Below are 18,910 nucleotides of genomic sequence, written 5' to 3'. Positions count from 1 at the left end.
AGAAAAGACTAAATTTGGGCAGAATCCTAGCTGGGCGATACCCCTTGTGAGTTTAATGGAAGTTCAGGTTTCCATAAGGCTCAGCTCAGACTGACCTTTGACCTGTTGCTCTGGTCCACGTGCAGGGCTGACTGCTCCGGGCATGCTGACGTTGTTCCTGTGGATGTACTTGAGGAAGACCTCCGCGTTCCTCCGGGCCAGAGTACAAGCCTGCCATGACAGGAGTTAGCACTCTCTGAGAAGAGAACATCCATGGCCAGCCCGTCGGAGAAAGGCAGGGTAAGTACCTGTGCTGGGAGTCAGGAGTAACTAATCCACCAGTACTAAACGCGAAGCTCCACTCACTGTTTACAGAGATATAGAGACAGGACAGGCAAGGCAGGAAACTGCCCGGGGCCCCTGGAGGTTGGTCCATTACATAGTACATTGCAACAACAAATCTGCTTTGTTTGTGCCTTCTGTTTTTCACAGTAATGTGAAAATAAAGGAATTATGTTTATTAAATTGTCTTTGTTGAAATTTTTAATGTAGACTTCATGCTAAAATAATGGTCCTAAATGTTACCATGTCAGGCTGCTTGCATTGGGGGCCCCATGGAGTATTTTTCCCTGGGGTCCCCAGTATCTGCCTCGGGTTATTCAGGGCCATGAAAGCTACATGTTCATTTGTCTGACTTCCATCAAGCTCACTGGCTTTCCTTGTACCCTGCTAACTTTCTGCTGGGACTTATAATAGGATATTAATCACGCAGGTCAGCTGTAAGGCAGGAAGAATCAAGTGATTGTCTCTACAAAATTTTATTCACTAATAGCAATGATTTCTTTCAAGAAATCCCATCTGGCAGCATTCCTGAAACCACTGTTCTCTAGCTATACTTGTTAGCCACCACTTTGGATAAGTGCAATTAACAAAACATTTCATATATGAGATACATATGCTGTGCTGTGGGGCTCAGGGTAGGTTGGGGTTGGCTGCTCTTATAAACATATGTGATCGTTAATGGGTAACACACAACAGAGAGGTCAGGCCAAGAAATATCCAGTCGTAAAGTCTGTTAGCTTTCTGCTCACGTGCATGACATTTTCCCATCGCTGTTGCTCTTACCTTCATATTTATAGTGCTAGAGCTAGAAAGCTTTGGCCATTTTTGTTTCATTACTTGACCAAACGAAACATGAAATGAAACAGGAGCAGGTTTCTATCTCAGAACCCGTAGGCTGTGGCTTTATGCTGAAAAACGGCTGTTATTCAGGTTTTGCCAAGTGAAGGGAGAGGGATCCAAGAAAGTAGGGGGTACTTTTAAGAAAGCCTCCTTCTGCTCCAGGTGCTTGCTGATGAGCGGGATGACGTGGTCTGTCTCAGCCATGGTCCCCAGCTTGTCATGGCCCCCACACCAGTCCTCATCCCTCCGGTACTCCTGTTCCAGACTCTCCAGGACGCTGCACACCTGAGAAGCAAGCAGGATTGGTGCCAGGAAAACAAACTTGCAAAGATTAAGCAGCAGAGTCCAGGTAGGTGAGGTCTACCTTAAGGAACATTTCCTTTACCTACTCAAGGTGAATCGACTAGTTTCGCCCCCACAAAGGGCCATCCCGTGCAAAAGAGTAAGTAAAGTCGCAGATCGCTTCTTTGGAAATATAATTATGTAACCACCAGTAATTTAACACACCACTGTAATTTTAATACACAAAAGGGTAATTTTGACAATGCAATTTGAATACACCCCCACACTGGATTTTCCATATATACTGTTTATTTTAACTTGGCAATTTTCTATAAAAGGACCGTAAGACAATTATTAACCAGAATTTTAAATTGTTGCTACCCCAGACCGTTAGGGGGCACTGTGCTGCCTCTCACCTGCTCTGATGTCTTGTAGAAGGCCACGGATGCATTGACCAGCTTGAGTCTGTCCTCCATCTTGAGCATGAGCTGCTGCCAGTGCAGTGCCACCTTCTCAGCGCAGCCGCGGATGGCGTCCGGGTCGTAGTGGCCCGCCTGCAGCATGGCCTCGGCCTTCTGCTGCACCTGGAGGGCGCTCTGGTGCGTCTTCTGCAGTGAATTGGCATGGAACAGGGACTGGAGGGGGGGCGGCGTGTCACAGGAGAGAAGGGAGCATGTTAGCTAACAAGCTAATAGCAGTCAAGTATCTGTTTGACATTTGGCCTTTGCGCATCTGCAGTTTCTAACCAGTGCCCTCGTAAACGTGAAAAATTACTCTGGGTTAACGGTAGAGCTAAGGATGTGCAAATTAAGTTGTCCTACTCTGGCAGCAAAGACACATATAGGCTATTTGGAGCAGAATTTGATATAACTTCAAAAATAACCAAACTTTTCTGTTGACAGAACTCTAGAGTGCAGAGAACACTGAGTTACTGTGAGACCTTTTTGATAAACCACTTCAAGTCAGCAACCGAAAGAGTCATCCTGTCACAAGAGACATCAGATCTTAGTTTTATTTTCAGTGCGGTGGGATTATTTATCCTCACTTTTTAAAAATCACAGTTGCACTAGTTTGATGTATTACCTGAGATGACCTATGACATGTCATCTTACGAGGGATTATTTTTAAATGCGATAAAAAGATATAAATGATTTACTGATATCGCCAGCTGACCATTCAGCAGGAAAGCGATGGATGGGGTCGGCTGCTCATCGCAATTATATTAGCACAGATGTTTCTGCTTTGTTTATCACTGTCTGTTTCTTTAGTTCTTTAATTCAAAACAATTTCCGTAGCCGTATCTTGAAAACCATTGACTTTCGCAACATCTTCTTGATCATCATTCTGCAATCAGACCTGTTTCATAAAATCCCAGACCTCCCACTCCATCGATGCTCCGTTGTCTGCTCTTGATGTTACAGAAGTGCCCTATAAAATCACTCGCCAATGCACACATCTGCTATTTAAAACGTAGGGACATATCCAGTAACACCACCCCCACCACCAACACCAACACCTGTCTCAGAGGATGTAAGTGTTCAGCACAGGGGAGAAAAAATAAATCAAAATTTAACAGGCAAAAAAGTTTTACAAGTCTACTTAAACTCCCAGAATTTAGTCTAGACAGGAAAACTGTAGAATTAATTCTTCTCTGCCAGCTTCCCTTCTGTTTTATGAACTCAGGTTAAGCTCGAAAAATACCTATAGTAAATACAGAAACATCTGAGAAGTACTAATTTAAAGAAAAATCATAATACTCCTTTCTGTTTATGTTATGAGATTGCAGGACAGTGCGAGCCCCGGGGAGAGCTTTCCTGGCAGCGAACGGCACTGGGTGTAGGAGGAATCGGCCTCAGGGTCCCTCCTGTCGTCCCATGCAAGCGGCGCGCGCGTGCGTGCGTTTCCGGTCGCCGCGGGTACCGCTGTTCTATTTGCAGAGCGCGTGCGGACGCCTCGCCTTGCGCGTCTCTGCGTGCTTTTCCGCGCCTCTCTGCGTGTGCGCGCACGGGGGGGTGTGTATCTTTGTGGTGTGTGTGTGTGTGCGCGTGTGCATGTGCATGCCTGCGCGAGAGCGCATCTCTCCCTGGTCACCTCTATGGCCAGCTGGAACTGCTCGTGCTCCCTCTGCAGTTGCTCCGCCTCCGACAGAGAGCTGGCGTTCACCATGCTGGCGTTCAGCATCGACTCCCCGTTCCGGATCCACCCCAGGACCTGGGGACACAGGAGTGCCGCTATCGGTTAGTATCATTGCCAGCCCCACTGATCTCTCGAGGTATTTGCATCCCATTTTATTTATGGCGATGGCTGGCTTGTTTTTAACCCTGCCAATCTTACGTAACACTTCCTAAATAGGAACATGAAAAAATCAACCATTATCTCAAAATATCTGATTTTTTATTCCCAGCAGTAAACATATTTGAACACATAGAACGGTGTAGCATATTAAAAAGGTAGGAGGGGTCTCAACTCCCGAACACCCTCTCTCCATATTCATAAATCCCAGAAGATATAAAGCTCAATTCTTTTTCTTACTTTTATAGCTGTAACATTTATGGATAGAGTAATAATGTTTACGATGCACGGGAATGATGTAATAATTAAATAAATAATTGAAACATCATAGACTTGCTCTGGCTGCAGTTAGGTCTTGGAGATGCATTAATAACTACAAGCGTCTTTGTGGTATTGATTCTCCTGCCGACTGGACACAGAAATGCTCATTATAAATGTGTCCCACCCGGTCTGTCCTGTAAACTGTATGTTAAGCAGAATTGCAAGATGAATGTTCCAGTCTCTGGCTTGGAAATAGCACAATAACAATAAACTATGAAAATGGTAATAGGCACAGTTTTACCTAACTGTGACCCAAGAATTAATTTCCAACTCCTGCTTGCAAGATAAACTCTGGCACTGTGCATTTGGCTAATGTACATAATGAAAGAAGAGAACCGATGAATAATTTAGGTTTAATATTCTACCCTTTAAAAATATAACTGACAAGATAAAACATTGCCAATTTCTATGTTGGCCATCAATATTTATTTGAAATTGACCATAATGTGCTGACATTATCAAAAACCCTTCCTGTTTGATTGTATTGGTTGTCTTATAAAAAATGTAACAATTATTACAAAAACATAATTATTAAAAAGCTGCCTGGGGTTTGAACCTATAATCATCCATTTGGCCCTGGTGTACTTTCAGTGCCTTAGCAGCCCAATCCTTTGTCTAGTGGTTATGAAAACACATGTAGTCCTGGGTAATTTGCAAGCTTTTCAAACAGTGATTTGTCACCTTTGAAGAAAAAAAAAAAAAGATTCCATATCCATGTACGCAGGTCAACAGTACAGACTGTTTCAGGAACAGAAACAGCTGTTTTCACACGCGCACAGGTCTAGAAAGCTTAATCGCAAAACAAACCCGTGACAAAGATCCAGACCCGCAGTTTGCTTGGATGTCCTTGGACACCCTTTCTGAGCCTCCCCCTGACCGGGGCTCAGAGATAAAACTCAGCCTTCATTAGCCTGCATGCAGCACTTAAGCGGAGATCCCAATGGGCCTCACTTTGCCTCTCAATTATTGCCAGAATGCAATTACTCGGGCAGACAGGAGCCGGGAGGGACTGCGAGCTAACAAAGGAAGCAGCCTTGAGAGGCTGTTGTCCTGTGTGGCGATGTGTTCATTTCTCACTGTTGGCTCTTTCAAAGGGCTTACAAGATCATCCCCTTTAATCACATATGGGCTAAAATTAATCCGACAATCATCAAGTCAAGACCTTCAGGTAAACAAAAAAATCCTCTACCATTCCAAATAAGTATACCAAGCCTTGTCTTTACAGTAAGTGTCCTCAGTTTATAAATTGCATTCCACAGTAACCTTTTCATTATGTTTTTTAGACTGAAGAAATATTCAATAAATGAATTATATTTGGCAATGAGGGTCTGAATTATTAAACTGACTTTAATAAGTGATTTCTGGTGCAGAAGGTGACTCTACCGATTTCCAGTTGAAAGTAGGAAGGACACATGTTTTATTGATCATGTCTAGCGCAGTGGATAGGGAGACGGTGGGTCTCTTTCAGGTGAAAACTCAGCAGCCTTCCTTCACTTTCGGATAATTTCACTGGAGAGTCTGATAAGCCAATCAAACGCCCTGTCACAACCTGAGCAGGAGACACGCCCCAAACTCGTTCAGCTGGCCATCAGTGGAAAAAAATGTGCTGGAATGAGAAAGGTTTTCAATAGAGGTAAACCACAACGAGAACCTGGATCATCTTCTGTTAGTAGCGGGAACATGCCGACGGTGGCACACAGCTGCTGTTAGGGTCGTTTAGTGTTGCGTCACAAACCAGAAGCAATCGGCCCCTTCACTGACGCACACAGTCTTGGTGAGGCAAACTGGGAACTGTAGAAAAGGCTTTCGGACAGGAGTAACAGCAGGTGTGGCGCAGGTAAAGACCTGTGTAAGACAAGCCTACGGGTCCATATAAAACATGTGTACGGGCAGCTGCAGGACAGGTATGCTGGCAGGTGCGCAACACGAAAGCTGTGAAGGTGTACAGATGTGCGGGGGGGGGGTGTAGGGTGGTAGCCCACCTGTTTGACCTCGGTCTGCAGGTGCCGAAGCTGCACACACTGCTCCAGCCGCTTCTGCATCTGCTCGGCACTCAGGTCCAGCTCGTGCTGCTTCTCGTGGAGGAATTCTAGCAATTCCTGTACCTGGGTGGCCAGGTCCACCTCCTTCTCCCCTGTCAGCTCAATCCCTGAGGGACACACAAAGAAGGACAGTGAAAACCTGCACTGCTCCCTGGGACTGAACTTCAGCAAAGTTGGACTGTAGCTGCCACAGGACAGCGGTTGGATGTGGGATCTATGTTATTTGTTGGTCGAATCCCTTAGACAGCAGAATGATCCTCCTCAGCTGTGATCTGACTTTTTCTTTCTTTCTTTTTCTTTTCTTTGTCCTCCCTTTTCCCTGTTTTTGTATTATTCTGTATTAATGATGTTGTATGCATGTATACCTTTACATCCTAACATCCCTTAACAAACATTTCATGATTATACAATTATAATGTTTGTTATTAATGTATGTTACAGCTGTTAAGAGGTGTTAGGATGTTGAGGTATGCATACATGATGTTTATGAATGATTTCTGAATACTTAATGAATACATTATGAAGGTATACTGAACGTTTTATGAATGCAATATAAAGGAATTATGAAGGTGCAGTTAATGTAAAGTGTTACCGTTTGTTTATTTGAAGATGTTTTTAAAATTTATTTTGATTTGGGATTTTTTTAAACAGTATTTTATTCAATTTCAGTTGCACTGTCAAGAAGAGGACACGTTTTGCACAGTTTAGAAAGATAAAGAAATATTTTTGAATAAATTTGTCTGCAGCTCATTCTATTAAAAAATCGTGAGAAAATCGTATCGTGAACTCAGAATCGTGAATCGTATCGAATCGTGAGTTGAGTGTATCGTTACATCCCTAATCACAACACACCCGTGTAAAGTGACTTGGGCCATGTTCTTTGCTGGGACAATGAACATGGCTTTTAAGCCCAAAAACTGATCCAGGTGTGTCAGCATGAACTCCTGACCCCAACTCCACAAAACCGGGGGCAGGGATCGAACCCACTCCCCACCAAGCTGAAGCCACAGTGCTAGCCCAGGGTCCATACCTTTAATGCGCTGAAATAGGTTAAAGGAAACAGTTACACAGAGGTATATCATCGCATATTAGGTAGGCGCAAGCTGCTCAGAACATCTGACAAACCCTGGTAAGAGGGGAATCGCTCGTACTGTACGGACCGTGCTCTGCTCCTTCCGCCATGATGAGCGAGCTCGACCTTATGGGCCGGCAGCCAAGGACTCGCAGTCACCACGACCACCTGCTTCTGACAATAAAAGGCTCTGCTGCTGGCATCATTTATTCTGCAGTTTTCTTGGACCGGCCCTGGGACCTCTCCGTCCATCCAGGGACTCACTGGGGACTGTGTGTGGATGCCAGCCAGGAGGATGCCGTATTTCGCTGGGTCCTCACCACCTCAGCTTCCTCAGTGGAGGAGTTGGCTTCATGCCACAGATATAAACATGGCCGCCAGAGGAGCACCTAGTCCTTATGGAGTTGGACGAATGTTCACGTCCCACAAAGAGATCAATTCTTATACTATTATGGGCTAAATTTGAATCTTAATACACCATATCTGCCAAGCAAATGTATTAGCTTTATCTTTATCTTTGTATTTTTATTTATTTGTCCTGTTACTCATAGAGACAGATTTTATATACATAGAATATCTTTCCATTTGGAAAATAGGGCAAGAGAAGGTGCTTCCATATGCTCATGTCAATGGAAAGGGAATACAGCATGGAAGATAGAGTTCTTCAGATACTGGGATAAAGGACTTTAATGGTTTCTCCACTAGGGGGTGGTAAACCTTACACTTTAAGTAGTCTGAACATTTTAAGTGCTTTCACTGCTCCTTCCTTTGTCCATCCATGCACCCTTGGCGGAACTGCTAATCCAGTTACAGTCCCAGTAACCTGGAACCAATCCTGAGAAGCAAAGGGTATAAGGGGAGGGGCTGACCAGTCCAGCTGATCCTGCTTTAAGTCGTTCTTTAAAGCCGACAGACTTCCTCTGTGCACATATAGCCTGTCCCGCACAAGCTGTTCTCCGTGCCGGTATGTGCTGGTGGGAAATGAGAAGCAGATAATGACTTGAAAGGCTACTCTAATTCATAGTAAAATCTATGTGCATCAAAGAGAAGCTCAGCTAATTGATATGCACCAGCAGACGCGGACTGACTCGATGCCTTACCTCTCGATTTTGCCACGAGTCTTTGAACCCCACCCACTGATCTTGGTTTGGCTATTTCAATGTAACACTAAAGAGTCAATGAATGCGACAGTTTGACCATCACTATGGGAACCCCGTGGTCTCCTGGGGGGGGGGGAGTCGGGGGCCTCCCTCTGATGGTAAAAATAACTCCCAGTGTGTCGTCCTACCATACAGAGTGAGTAAGAGGATTTTCTGGGGAGGCAGACTTTAAATTCCAAACTAATTCCTGAATTCTCCTCAGGACACGTTCTCAACATCTGCCAAAATGAGTACTGAGTATTTCAGAAGGGATCTCCCCTGGATTGCCATGGTCCCAGAGTGAAACAAAGTGACACTGAGCAGGTTCACACTAAGCGTAACACTGTTCTAACACCTGCGAAGAACGTACTTTAAGGGATGTCCTCCGTGGAAACTAAATCTGTTAAAAAATGCAATCAAATATTAATCACATGGAGTCTCCTGCAATAAAACGGTCTCGTCAGTAACAAAGGAATAATGATACATCAATTAAAATATTGATTGTAAATGAATGTGGAGTGCTCACTTCTGCGCTGAAGGCTAGGGACGCTTCTCAATACCAAGGATGCAAAGATCATACTTGTGGTCTTGGCAAGACCGATCTTGCTAATTTGCCTTCTAAGAACGAACTTGGGGCATAGTGAATCATGGGATAGGTCTTATTTGGCAGGGATGCAACCGATGCATCCTTGATATTTGGGGTATGGCAAGAACGACATCTGGGGATTTTTACCATCCTTTGTACTTCTGTTCTTAGTATTGGAACTGGTCTTCAGCAAGGGAAGATAACATAAAATGGGTATGCGAGAGCAAATGTATAGTCAAGTACGCATATTGAGATTCACCCTGGGACTCACCTGACGCCTGGACCTCCATGATGTACTGGTGCAGGTCCTGGCCCTGCTGGATGACCTCGAAGGTCATGTTGTTCATGGCCAGCTTCCGCTCTGTGTGACGCTGGAGCCGCTGCTCGGCCGGGGCCAGCTCCTCTGCTCCGAAGTCACCCGCTTGCCTCAAGAGGTCCTCGTTCCAGGCGTCCAGCTCTGCAGTGACCTGCAGGGGTCAATGTTGGCATCTCTTCCAGTCTCAGCCTTATTTGACTAAGCGGCCCATGGATGAGGTCTGCCACTGCACCCTCAAAACAACGATGTAAACAAATTTCCCTATGAAATATGCTCTGCTACGCCAAGCTTTTAGACTTAACAAGTCGGCATTCATTTACCTTTTAAAAAAAGTAGGAACTATATATTCTGAGCAAATACAAAAAAAGGAGGCAAGGTTATATATAATTTTCGTACCTTTCAACAACTTTCAATTCATCAGCTCCACACCGGCTTTGCTAGCAATTTTTCTCAACACTGTCATACTTCAGGAACCCATCACATAATATCTTTGAATAAATAAAAGCCCCCCTCTGGTGAATGGCAGTTTCACTCATTGAATCGTTTAGGTCTCACGGAGGAGCATCCGAGCCCCCTCCCCGCCCCCCATACCTCGATGGCGTACTGCTCGAATATACGCAGCTGCAGGAAGATGTCCAGCTTGATTTTGCGCTCATGAAAGAGCTCCTCCATCTGGCCCTGCGCCTCGTCCAGCTGCTGCAGCACGCTCTCGATGTGCGCGATCGAGCTGTTGTGTGGCATCTTGTTGTGCGACATTGCCGAGTCCCTGTGGCCAGAGGACACGCAGCATTGTGCGTCAATAATTTGAGAGCTAATTAAATCCAATTACAGAGACCAATACAATGTGAAGTCAACACTTGTGTAGTTATGGTTGTGTGCTTTCATGGATACTGTGATGTGAAGTCATAGTTGAGGGTTTCCATAGTGACAGTGATGTGAAGTCATAGTTGAGGGCTTCCATAGTAACAGTGATGTGAAGTCATGGTTGAAGGCTTCCCTAGTAACAGTGATGTGATGTCATGGTTGAAAGCTTTCATAGTAACAGTGATGTGAAGTCATGGTTAAGGGCTTTCATAGTAACAGTGATGTGCAGTCATAGTTGAGGGCTTTCATAGTAACAGTGATGTGAAATCATGGTTGAGGGATTCCATAGTAACAGTAATGTTAAGTCAAGGTTGAAGGCTTCCTTAGTAACAGTGATGTGAAGTCACAGTTGAGGGCTTCCTTAGTAACAGTGATGTGAAGTCACGGTTGAGGGCTTCCTTAGTAACAATGATGTGAAGTCACGGCTGAGGGCTTTCCCAGTAACAGTAATGTGAAGTCACGGTTGAGGGCTTCCTTAGTAACAGTGATGTGAAGTCATGGTTGAGGGCTTCCCTAGTAACAGTGATGTGAAGTCATGGTTGAGGGCTTTCCTAGTAACAGTAATGTGAAGTCACGGTTGAGGACTTCCTTAGTAACAGTGATGTGAAGTCATGGTTGAGGGCTTCCTTAGTAACAGTGATGTGAAGTCATGGTTGAGGCTGAGGTATTCGAGAATAACAGCAATCATGGCTTCCAACTGACTCCCATGCTGACAGCTTTCCTGTCGCACACTGACCTCAGCTGCTGCATGAGCTCCTCCCCTTCTTTGATGACATTGAGAGTGGCCTCCAGCGTGGCCGTCTGCTGCTGCTGGAACTGCTTGATGAGCTCCTGCACCGATTCCACCGAATCGGAGCATACCTCCTCCAGGAGCTCCTTCTGCAGGTCCTCCATCCACGTCCACAGCTGAGGAGATTATGTTACTTTACGTTACTGGTGAGGCTCAGTAGTTCCCCGTCAGGGGGTACAATGTGACATGGTGTGTATTGGATAATTAAGAGGAGTCCTCAGCATTGTTAGAGCTGTAGTGACAAGACAAGCCCTGGGTAAAAAAAAAACACTACGAGCCAACAGATGCATCTTTTTCACATATTGACTAAGGAGAGCAAGTCATATCCATCGATCATCAGCAGATGCTCCAACTGAAGATCAGCCAGTGTTATGGTGCTCTAAACTTCAAAAACCTATTAATCTCAACCTTAAAAGTGACATGAGAGCTCCGGGGGGCACATCATCGCGTAGAGCGCCACTTAAAGGGCTAACAGGGCTGATGGGGCCCCACATGCCCGCCGGCGAGCTTGACCCGGCCGTCTGCTGACCGTATCAAGTAAACATAGCGATATCCGAAGGTCCGAAAGCTTTGGCGGCTGCCTCGACATTCAGTCAAGAAGAAGGAAAACCCTTTGAAAAAAACCTTATGTAATATCAGCAACTGTCAGGAGCAATCTAAAGCTGTATGTAAAGAACAGGCTGTTTTCTCTACAAAGCCCGTGGAGGCCTCCCAAGAATCAGCAAGACAACATGAACTGACCTTCTGAAGGCAAACATGCAATTGGAAACACGCTGGTACTTCTCATAAAAGAAATAAACAAAATGTATTACATAATTGTTTGAGAATGTGAACTGCTGAATGAGTGAATGACAAACACACAGTGGATGCGTGACTGAGACCCCTCTGTCTGTGAGCTAGGCAATGGTATGGCTCAGAATGCAGGCTCAGGACACAGGCTTGGGGCACAGACTCGGGACACAAGCTCGGGGCGCAGGCTCAGGATAGAGACTTGGGGTGCAGGCTTGGGAGACACGTGCAGCATGCAGATTTTGGGCACAGACTCGGGACACAAGCTCGGGGCGCAGGCTCGGGATAGAGACTTGGGGTGCAGGCTCAGGATAGAGACTTGGGGTGCAGGCTTGGGAGACACGTGCAGCATGCAGATTTTGGGCACAGACTCGGGACATAAGCTCGGGGCGCAGGCTCAGGATAGAGACTTGGGGTGCAGGTTTGGGAGACACGTGCAGCATGCAGATTTTGGGCACAGACTCGGAATGCAGGCTTGGGACACAAGCTTGTGGCACAGACTCGGGGCCCAGGCTAGGGGCGGGGGCTCGGGATGGAGACTTAGGTTCAGACGGAGGCCCAGGATGCAGGCTCTGGGATGAAACTCTCCGTCCTTCAACTAAGCATTTAATCTGAACTCTACTGGTGAATTGCAACATTTAAATCTAATCAGTGGCAGATACCGACAATTTTTCAGTATCTGGCGGTGCTGTTGATAGTAATTATGCTCCTTCGAGCAACGACGTTTATCATGCCACATCTGATAAATGTAATTCTCATAATGAAAACAGTGCCCTGGTACAGGGTGGTTCAGTATGCTGGTATCTTTAGGTTTAGGGAAATATTCTGCATTATAGGTATCCAACAAACCTGTAACATGAATATAAGCATAGTTATCTAGTTAGATGAAGACTCTTCATACTCTTCAATCTCGCCTTAATACAAGTTTATTAGTATTATGAAATTTCAGCAGAGCAATGTTTGCAACGTTACGTAGTGTAATGTTATCGCTAATGTTAAAATAATTCCAAACAGCAGAACATGAACATAATTATTCATCAGGGAGACGGAACATTCCTCTGCGTGGAATATCCCTCCATAAGGGTTAATGCTCTTGAAAAACACTTTCTGTGGTTCCCATAGAAACCTGTCTTCACATCAGTTTCGAGGATATTCGTGATCACAGATGTCACTCTGGAACGCCTCTGTGCCTCTGCTCGCCCAAGGAATCCCACTTATATCTTACACTGATTGCTGCCTTGCCGTGTTGCACAGGGAATCACCCTCATTTTTCATTGAAAAATATCAGCGTCACACAAAAAAAAAACTGAAAATGTGATTTACATGGATCAAACTGGATGCTCAGTGTAAATGGCTGTAAGCTTGAGACCCGGATTACGTTTTTATCCAACTGCTGAAAACACCTCTCTGTTCTGCAGACCTGATTTCCATCCAGATGTCTGTATTTCGCTTTCGCAAATCTCACTGAAACATTTTATGTGAACAGCATTGTCTGTTTTGTCTGTTTCTCAATTGAGTGAATCTTGAAAAATCAGTAAAAAGGAATCATACTAAAATCACAAAACATTACCCCACAAATTTTCATTCTACTGGATCCAAACGATAATCGTTCCCTTTAGCAGGACCTCAGCCTTAATTTTTCAGCTCATTATTCATCAGATATTCTGTATTTGTGCCCCGTTCCTTATCTAATGCCATTCCGAACAATTAATCCACTAATGTCTGAATCACGAAGAAATGAATCCCATTCTAACTTCCAATCTTCTTATGATACACATAAAGTCCATTAACAATCCAATTACATTTAGCTGGCATTCAGATCAGACTGATGTGGAATCTGTAGCTAATGTTTCGATGTGGGGCGGCACCACTAATTACAGGAATAATTCTGAGGCGACTGAAGAATTCCGGCAGCAAATCTAACCACTGATGAATGTGTCTTTCAGCTAAAAGGCTTTGGGCTCTATATAGCTTCCAACGCAAAGTGGTGCCAGACGCGACACAAGTGTCTTTGCTAGCATGAGCCCGACGCCGCTGTCCTTTCCCCGCCCAGCGCCCACGTCGTTTAAACAGCAAGTGTACTTGCGCCCATCTGAGCACCCGCGGACGTGTCGGTCTTATGAGGCGGAGTCGGGTGCATTGCTGGCGCTTTGCCGCTTTGAGGCAGCAGAAAGCGATCGTGCTTTTGCCAAACAAAACCCTGGTCTAAAGTCAATGCCGCAGTGTTTCACGGTTACTTTATTAAGGGCATTTATCGGGATAGTAACAGTGCACGTGCTCTGCTCGTTACACACACAGGGACGTGCAGCAGCACACTACCATGCCAAAGACTTTTAAGATTACAATATGAAAGATCACTATGTAAATCAAATCAAAATCAATGTCACAGTGGTTAGTCTCAGGATCTTCATCTTCATTACGCTTCATTTATTGTATGGCTTTGTGGTAGGTGTTTACTGTAAATGAATCAAATATTTAGTAAAATATTTTGTCCTGCTCCTCCTAGCATCTTATAAGTCTGTCACTCTTAAAGGGAGTGAGAGATGACACTCTGATTGGTTTATAGCATGTCACACCCCAAACACACCCATAACTAATTACGAGACTTAGTACAACCCATTTGGACCATGCACCTGGTGCAGCCACATTTTTTCCTTCACTAATCTATCAAAAGTGGGTTGGCCACGCCCTAAAAGGACTTTAGATCATTAACAGGGGTCTTTGTCTTCTTCCGTAGACACCACTCATTTTGTGAAATATGACCAATTTCTTCAAGAGAACAAAATCTATAGCTAAACTGAATAAGTAGAATCAAATGAATCTCTTAAATACCCCATTACAATAAATTACTACTACTATTATTACTATGATTTACACAACAGGAACTGTGCTGTTATGCCCTTGTATTCAATGGTGGTGCCTTACAGCAATCAGTGCCAGAGCGTCTTATTGGGTGCCCCTGAATCTGAACCTTTCATGTGTGCTTTTTTCTGATTGGTCGTATCCCTGCAGAACCAGTGTGGGGGCCAACCATATCGAGGGTTCCTGCACACTAAGCAGTCGGTTGTCCTTCAAAGCTAATTGAAACATTATGCACTTGGTATATGGAGTATATCGAATATCAGTCATTACAACAAAAGCTGTAGCCATTAGAGACTCCGAACGGGTGGAAGAACACAAAAGACACTTGATGTACAAAAATAGCCCACTTGCTCAAAAGATAGTCAGCAGTTGTTTCCAATCATCATGTGCACTTCCGTTATTCCCTCTGCAGCCTGAAATGCTCCTCAATAAGTACAGTGAATGATAAATGACCTAGACAGGACACATAAACTGAGCAACAGTGATTCAGGACCACAGACATGACTCGTTCCACCAGGCACCAGGCCACCACCTCCTGGATTGACACTTGGCCCAGGGGCTGAGATTGGGAGCGACTCCCGGCACCGTACACTTGCCCCGTGGGGGCCAATACTTCCAGCAATTCAGACTGAGCCCCAGTGACCAAAGAACATGTGGAAACAGCATCCAGTGGCTTCTGAGCCAACACTCTCCCAGAAGCTTCCAGAAAGCCCATGGGGTTGAGACGCAGCTGGAAAAGGAAGCTGTCATCCAGAGAAGCCGCGGAGGTACAGCCATGCGCCAGGCACCTTTGCCTTCCACAGAAACCTTCCTCACATTCCATACAGAGGATGCTGCATGCATGATCAATTTAACATCAAGTTAACATGATCAACATCACCAAATGAGCAACTGAAACAAGGGTTCATTGTAGGCCTGTCACTAGAGATTTTGGACCCCTTGAAAGCATACCACATTCAGCCCCCAAACCAGACCAATCAAATTACGTTCAGAATTTTTTAGGGCCCCTGTCACTCAGGGAACTGAATGCAAATTGTAACGGTCCAGTCCTGTACGAAAGAGAATATGTGGAAAACCACAGCAGCTTAAAATAGAGCTGAAGCTAGAATCCAAGCACGTCAACAGCAGGACAGAGCCCACGGAATCCGGCATAATCTCACGGCCCAGGCGGCGGATTAACCCCCAACATCCACCATTAACCCGATCCCGTCTGTAGGCCAGAGGCTTAGTGTAGTCTGGGTGAGCTTCAGTGAGACACCAGCATCTACAAAAGCGTTCTAGTGGAGGGAGAGTCAGCGGGACACTGACTGATGAGAGCAGGTCCCTTAGATTAATAATGTCGGGATGCATCCTCATGAGGTTCCAGCAGTTTGTCTCAATTAGGGGGCCAGCTGAGGGGGCTGACGGTGCATCATTGGAGCATGCGGCAGCCAGCGAAGTACTGCATTGATAAAACGGCGTCGGGCAGAGCCGATAACAGGCTCGCCTACTGTCCAGCCCTATCCGACTGTGCAGAGATCAGGGGATTAAGAGGAGGAGTTAAGGAGGTGTGGGCATTGGGGGGAGGCAGGAGTCTGAACAGTGGACCGTCAAATACTGTTAGCGTAAATGGTTGCCCAGAAAACTAAGACAAATCAAGGAGATAATCAATCCCCAGTTGGAAAGCTGTTCACTCATTCAGATATGCATGTGTTCTGCTCATGACAGAGTGCTGCTTGTTAAAGCTTGGGTTCCTTGTGGTCCGGACTGCCCAGTCGGGGTAGGGTGCAGGAGATGTGAGGTGGGGGTCACCGGCATGCACACACCCACTCACTGACACCCCCAGGCCTGCGGAGCATCACGCAGGTGGAGACTCACCTCCTTGGTGTGGGTGTGGAAGGAGACCGACATGTCCAGCAGGAGCTTCCTCTGCTCCACCCTGCGCACAAAGTCCTGGATGCGCACCTCCAGGTGCCGGGCTGCCTTGTAGATCTCCTCCGGGTCGCACTCGCCCGTCTGGGCCAGTTGCTCAGCAGCCTCCAGCAGTTTGTCCGCATTGGTGTATGTGTTCTGCACAGCCAAGTAGCACTGATTAGACCCAATCTCCTCCACCTACACCGATTTCCGGCTATGATTCGATCACACACCCAAGCAACGGGCTTTCCATCATAAAATCCAGGGCTCCTATCAAAATAACCTCTATCACAGGGGCATCTTAAAAAAGACCAGAAGAATGGTTTTAGTATTTTATGCCAAAATCTGTCAAATACACATTTACACCCTGGTGGGTTTATCTGACACTAAGCACATTACTCGCTGTTAAAAATAGATTTACCTATTCCTAACTAATCTGGCATCCTATGGTTTTAGGCTGTCTGAAACAAATAACAAAGTGTTATTTATGGAGGAATGCCTTCTCAGATGAACCGTATAGCCAGCAAGGGACCTTGATCCTGGGAATGTTTACTGAAAGGATCATGTCGGATAAAGGAGGTCCACACAGAAACATCTGAACAATACTTGCTTGATTAGCTTTGAACCCCCGGATCTGCCCCACCAATGTTATGTGAGTGTATTAAGCCGGAGACAGAACTGACCCCACTTGTGTTCACTATGACGATGGTATCGACTTTAGACAAATGCTCCTCCCAACAGTGGATAGCACCTTTACCCCCGTGGATGTTTGAAAGCCCCATTCCCCAAGGCCGTCCATGACAAAGGCACATTGAAGTCAGTGAGTCAAATATCATCCCATGTCGAAATGAAGCTGCTTTTCAGTATTTCACGCATTTTAGAGTTTGACTCTTGTCCTAGATATAACCCTATTTTCATATATTCATTATATTCATATTTAGGCTTTAGACTTTAGACTTGTACAGCCCCTCCCACACTTAGTAATGACCCTGTCTCTGGTTATTTTGTTACATATAACCCAACTAGACTTTTATCTCACCCACAGCTAAATGATCTGGACATCCTCTATACCAGGGGTCTCCAACTCCGGTCCTGGAGAGCTACCGTCCAGTAGGTTTTCTATCCTACCCGGCTTCTGATGAGCCACACTTGCTCTTGGGTAAATACCAGGAACAGGTGTGGCTCATCAGAAGCCAAGTGGACAGAAAACCTACTGGATAGTAGCTCTCCAGGACCGGAGTTGGAGACCCCTGCTCTATACTCTCCGCAGACTCACAAGGTTCCGTAGCGCCTACGTCGTTTATCCTCATCACAAAGACCCCACCCAACCTCCCACCTTCAAGAAGCTTTCAGCTTCAACCTATAATACCTGCTGAACTTTGCCTTCATTATTATTATTTTGCAGACTCTAAAGGAGGGGGGGGGGACGGTTCCAGGAAGTCAGATATGCAGTGATTCAAGCGACCTGCTTCACGTCTCCTTTAATTAATGCCTCGGTCAAGATGAATCATCGTTGCACCTTCTGTTACCTGAATCTGCTCGGGGCTGGTCATCAAAGAGGAATCTGTGTATGCTGGGAAGGCTGTGTCGGAACTGTTAATCAGCACTGGGGCTAGACATCAGGCAGTCCTACAAGCAGTCTACGCTCCTCGGGTTTATGTTCCTACCGGCGTCGATGCTGAGGAACAAAACTGTTCTTCGGTTGTCTGATGTCTTTAATCAACACACCCAGCCATCTTAGTCAATTCCATTATTTACAAGATGTCAGCACTTGTTGTCTCTAGTATACCTGCCTAAATGCAGTACAGCAGAAGCGGCTAATTAGGGCTGGGCAAAACGATTATTTTCCTAATCGATGAATCTAGCGATTAATTTTTCGATGCATCGATGAATCTAACGATTAATTTTTTCAATCCGATTCGATTTCGATTTGATTCGATTATCGATTATTTCCCCATTATTTGACTTGTATAGCAATTTCACATTTACTAATTTATGTATATCAATGAAAAACACAAATTTCTTAATTTGAAGACCTTTTAATGAACACAATTGCAAAATAAAGTTGTAGTAGTCGTACCATCTTATATTAGAGATAGCATTTAACAAGAAATAAAATGTGCAAACATATATAAAATTAAGGAAAAGTTAACAAAACATTTAAAATAAATAGCAACAATTGTGTCCTTAAACAAAATGTAACATTCACTTTGCTTTCTGCAAAAAGTGCTCTTCATTCACAAAAAATCCATTTTGTTCCTGTTTCTCACATTTCTGTGTGCGCGAGTTCAATCATGTTAATTACATGAAGTAGTTATGCATTGGAGTGGTTTTCGGTTTTCGGTTAAAATAGCCCCATACTGTAGAACTGCGTGTTCGGGTGGAGTGGTTTGGGTCGACCGCGACTGCCTCACTCATGTTGCCGCTACCCGCTGCCGCCATGTCTGTTTTGAAAATGACGACGCATCGACGCAGATTTTTTTACGTCGACGTATTTTACG

At 45.1% G+C, this 18,910-nt stretch overlaps 1 protein-coding gene across 2 annotated transcripts in view; it reads right to left on the bottom strand.

The window, feature by feature from the left end:
• LOC111858319 (kalirin-like) overlaps positions 1-18,910 on the bottom strand; it is a 142,071-nt gene that overhangs the window by 56,313 nt on the left and 66,848 nt on the right. For both annotated transcript variants that reach the window (XM_023839981.2, XM_023839982.2), the window contains exons 11-19: positions 16,374-16,565; positions 10,812-10,981; positions 9,803-9,977; positions 9,167-9,362; positions 6,039-6,205; positions 3,535-3,654; positions 1,860-2,078; positions 1,297-1,446; positions 96-210 (exon numbers count right to left, since the gene is read on the bottom strand). In XM_023839981.2, coding sequence (XP_023695749.1) covers positions 96-210; positions 1,297-1,446; positions 1,860-2,078; positions 3,535-3,654; positions 6,039-6,205; positions 9,167-9,362; positions 9,803-9,977; positions 10,812-10,981; positions 16,374-16,565 — 1,504 coding nt within the window. The remainder of the gene's footprint in view (positions 1-95; positions 211-1,296; positions 1,447-1,859; positions 2,079-3,534; positions 3,655-6,038; positions 6,206-9,166; positions 9,363-9,802; positions 9,978-10,811; positions 10,982-16,373; positions 16,566-18,910) is intronic.

The sequence above is a fragment of the Paramormyrops kingsleyae genome, chromosome 16 (genome assembly GCF_048594095.1).
Source record: "Paramormyrops kingsleyae isolate MSU_618 chromosome 16, PKINGS_0.4, whole genome shotgun sequence".
Lineage (NCBI taxonomy): Eukaryota > Metazoa > Chordata > Actinopteri > Osteoglossiformes > Mormyridae > Paramormyrops > Paramormyrops kingsleyae.
Note: the sequence above shows the minus strand (reverse complement) of the source record. Positions and strands in the feature narration are given on the sequence as shown.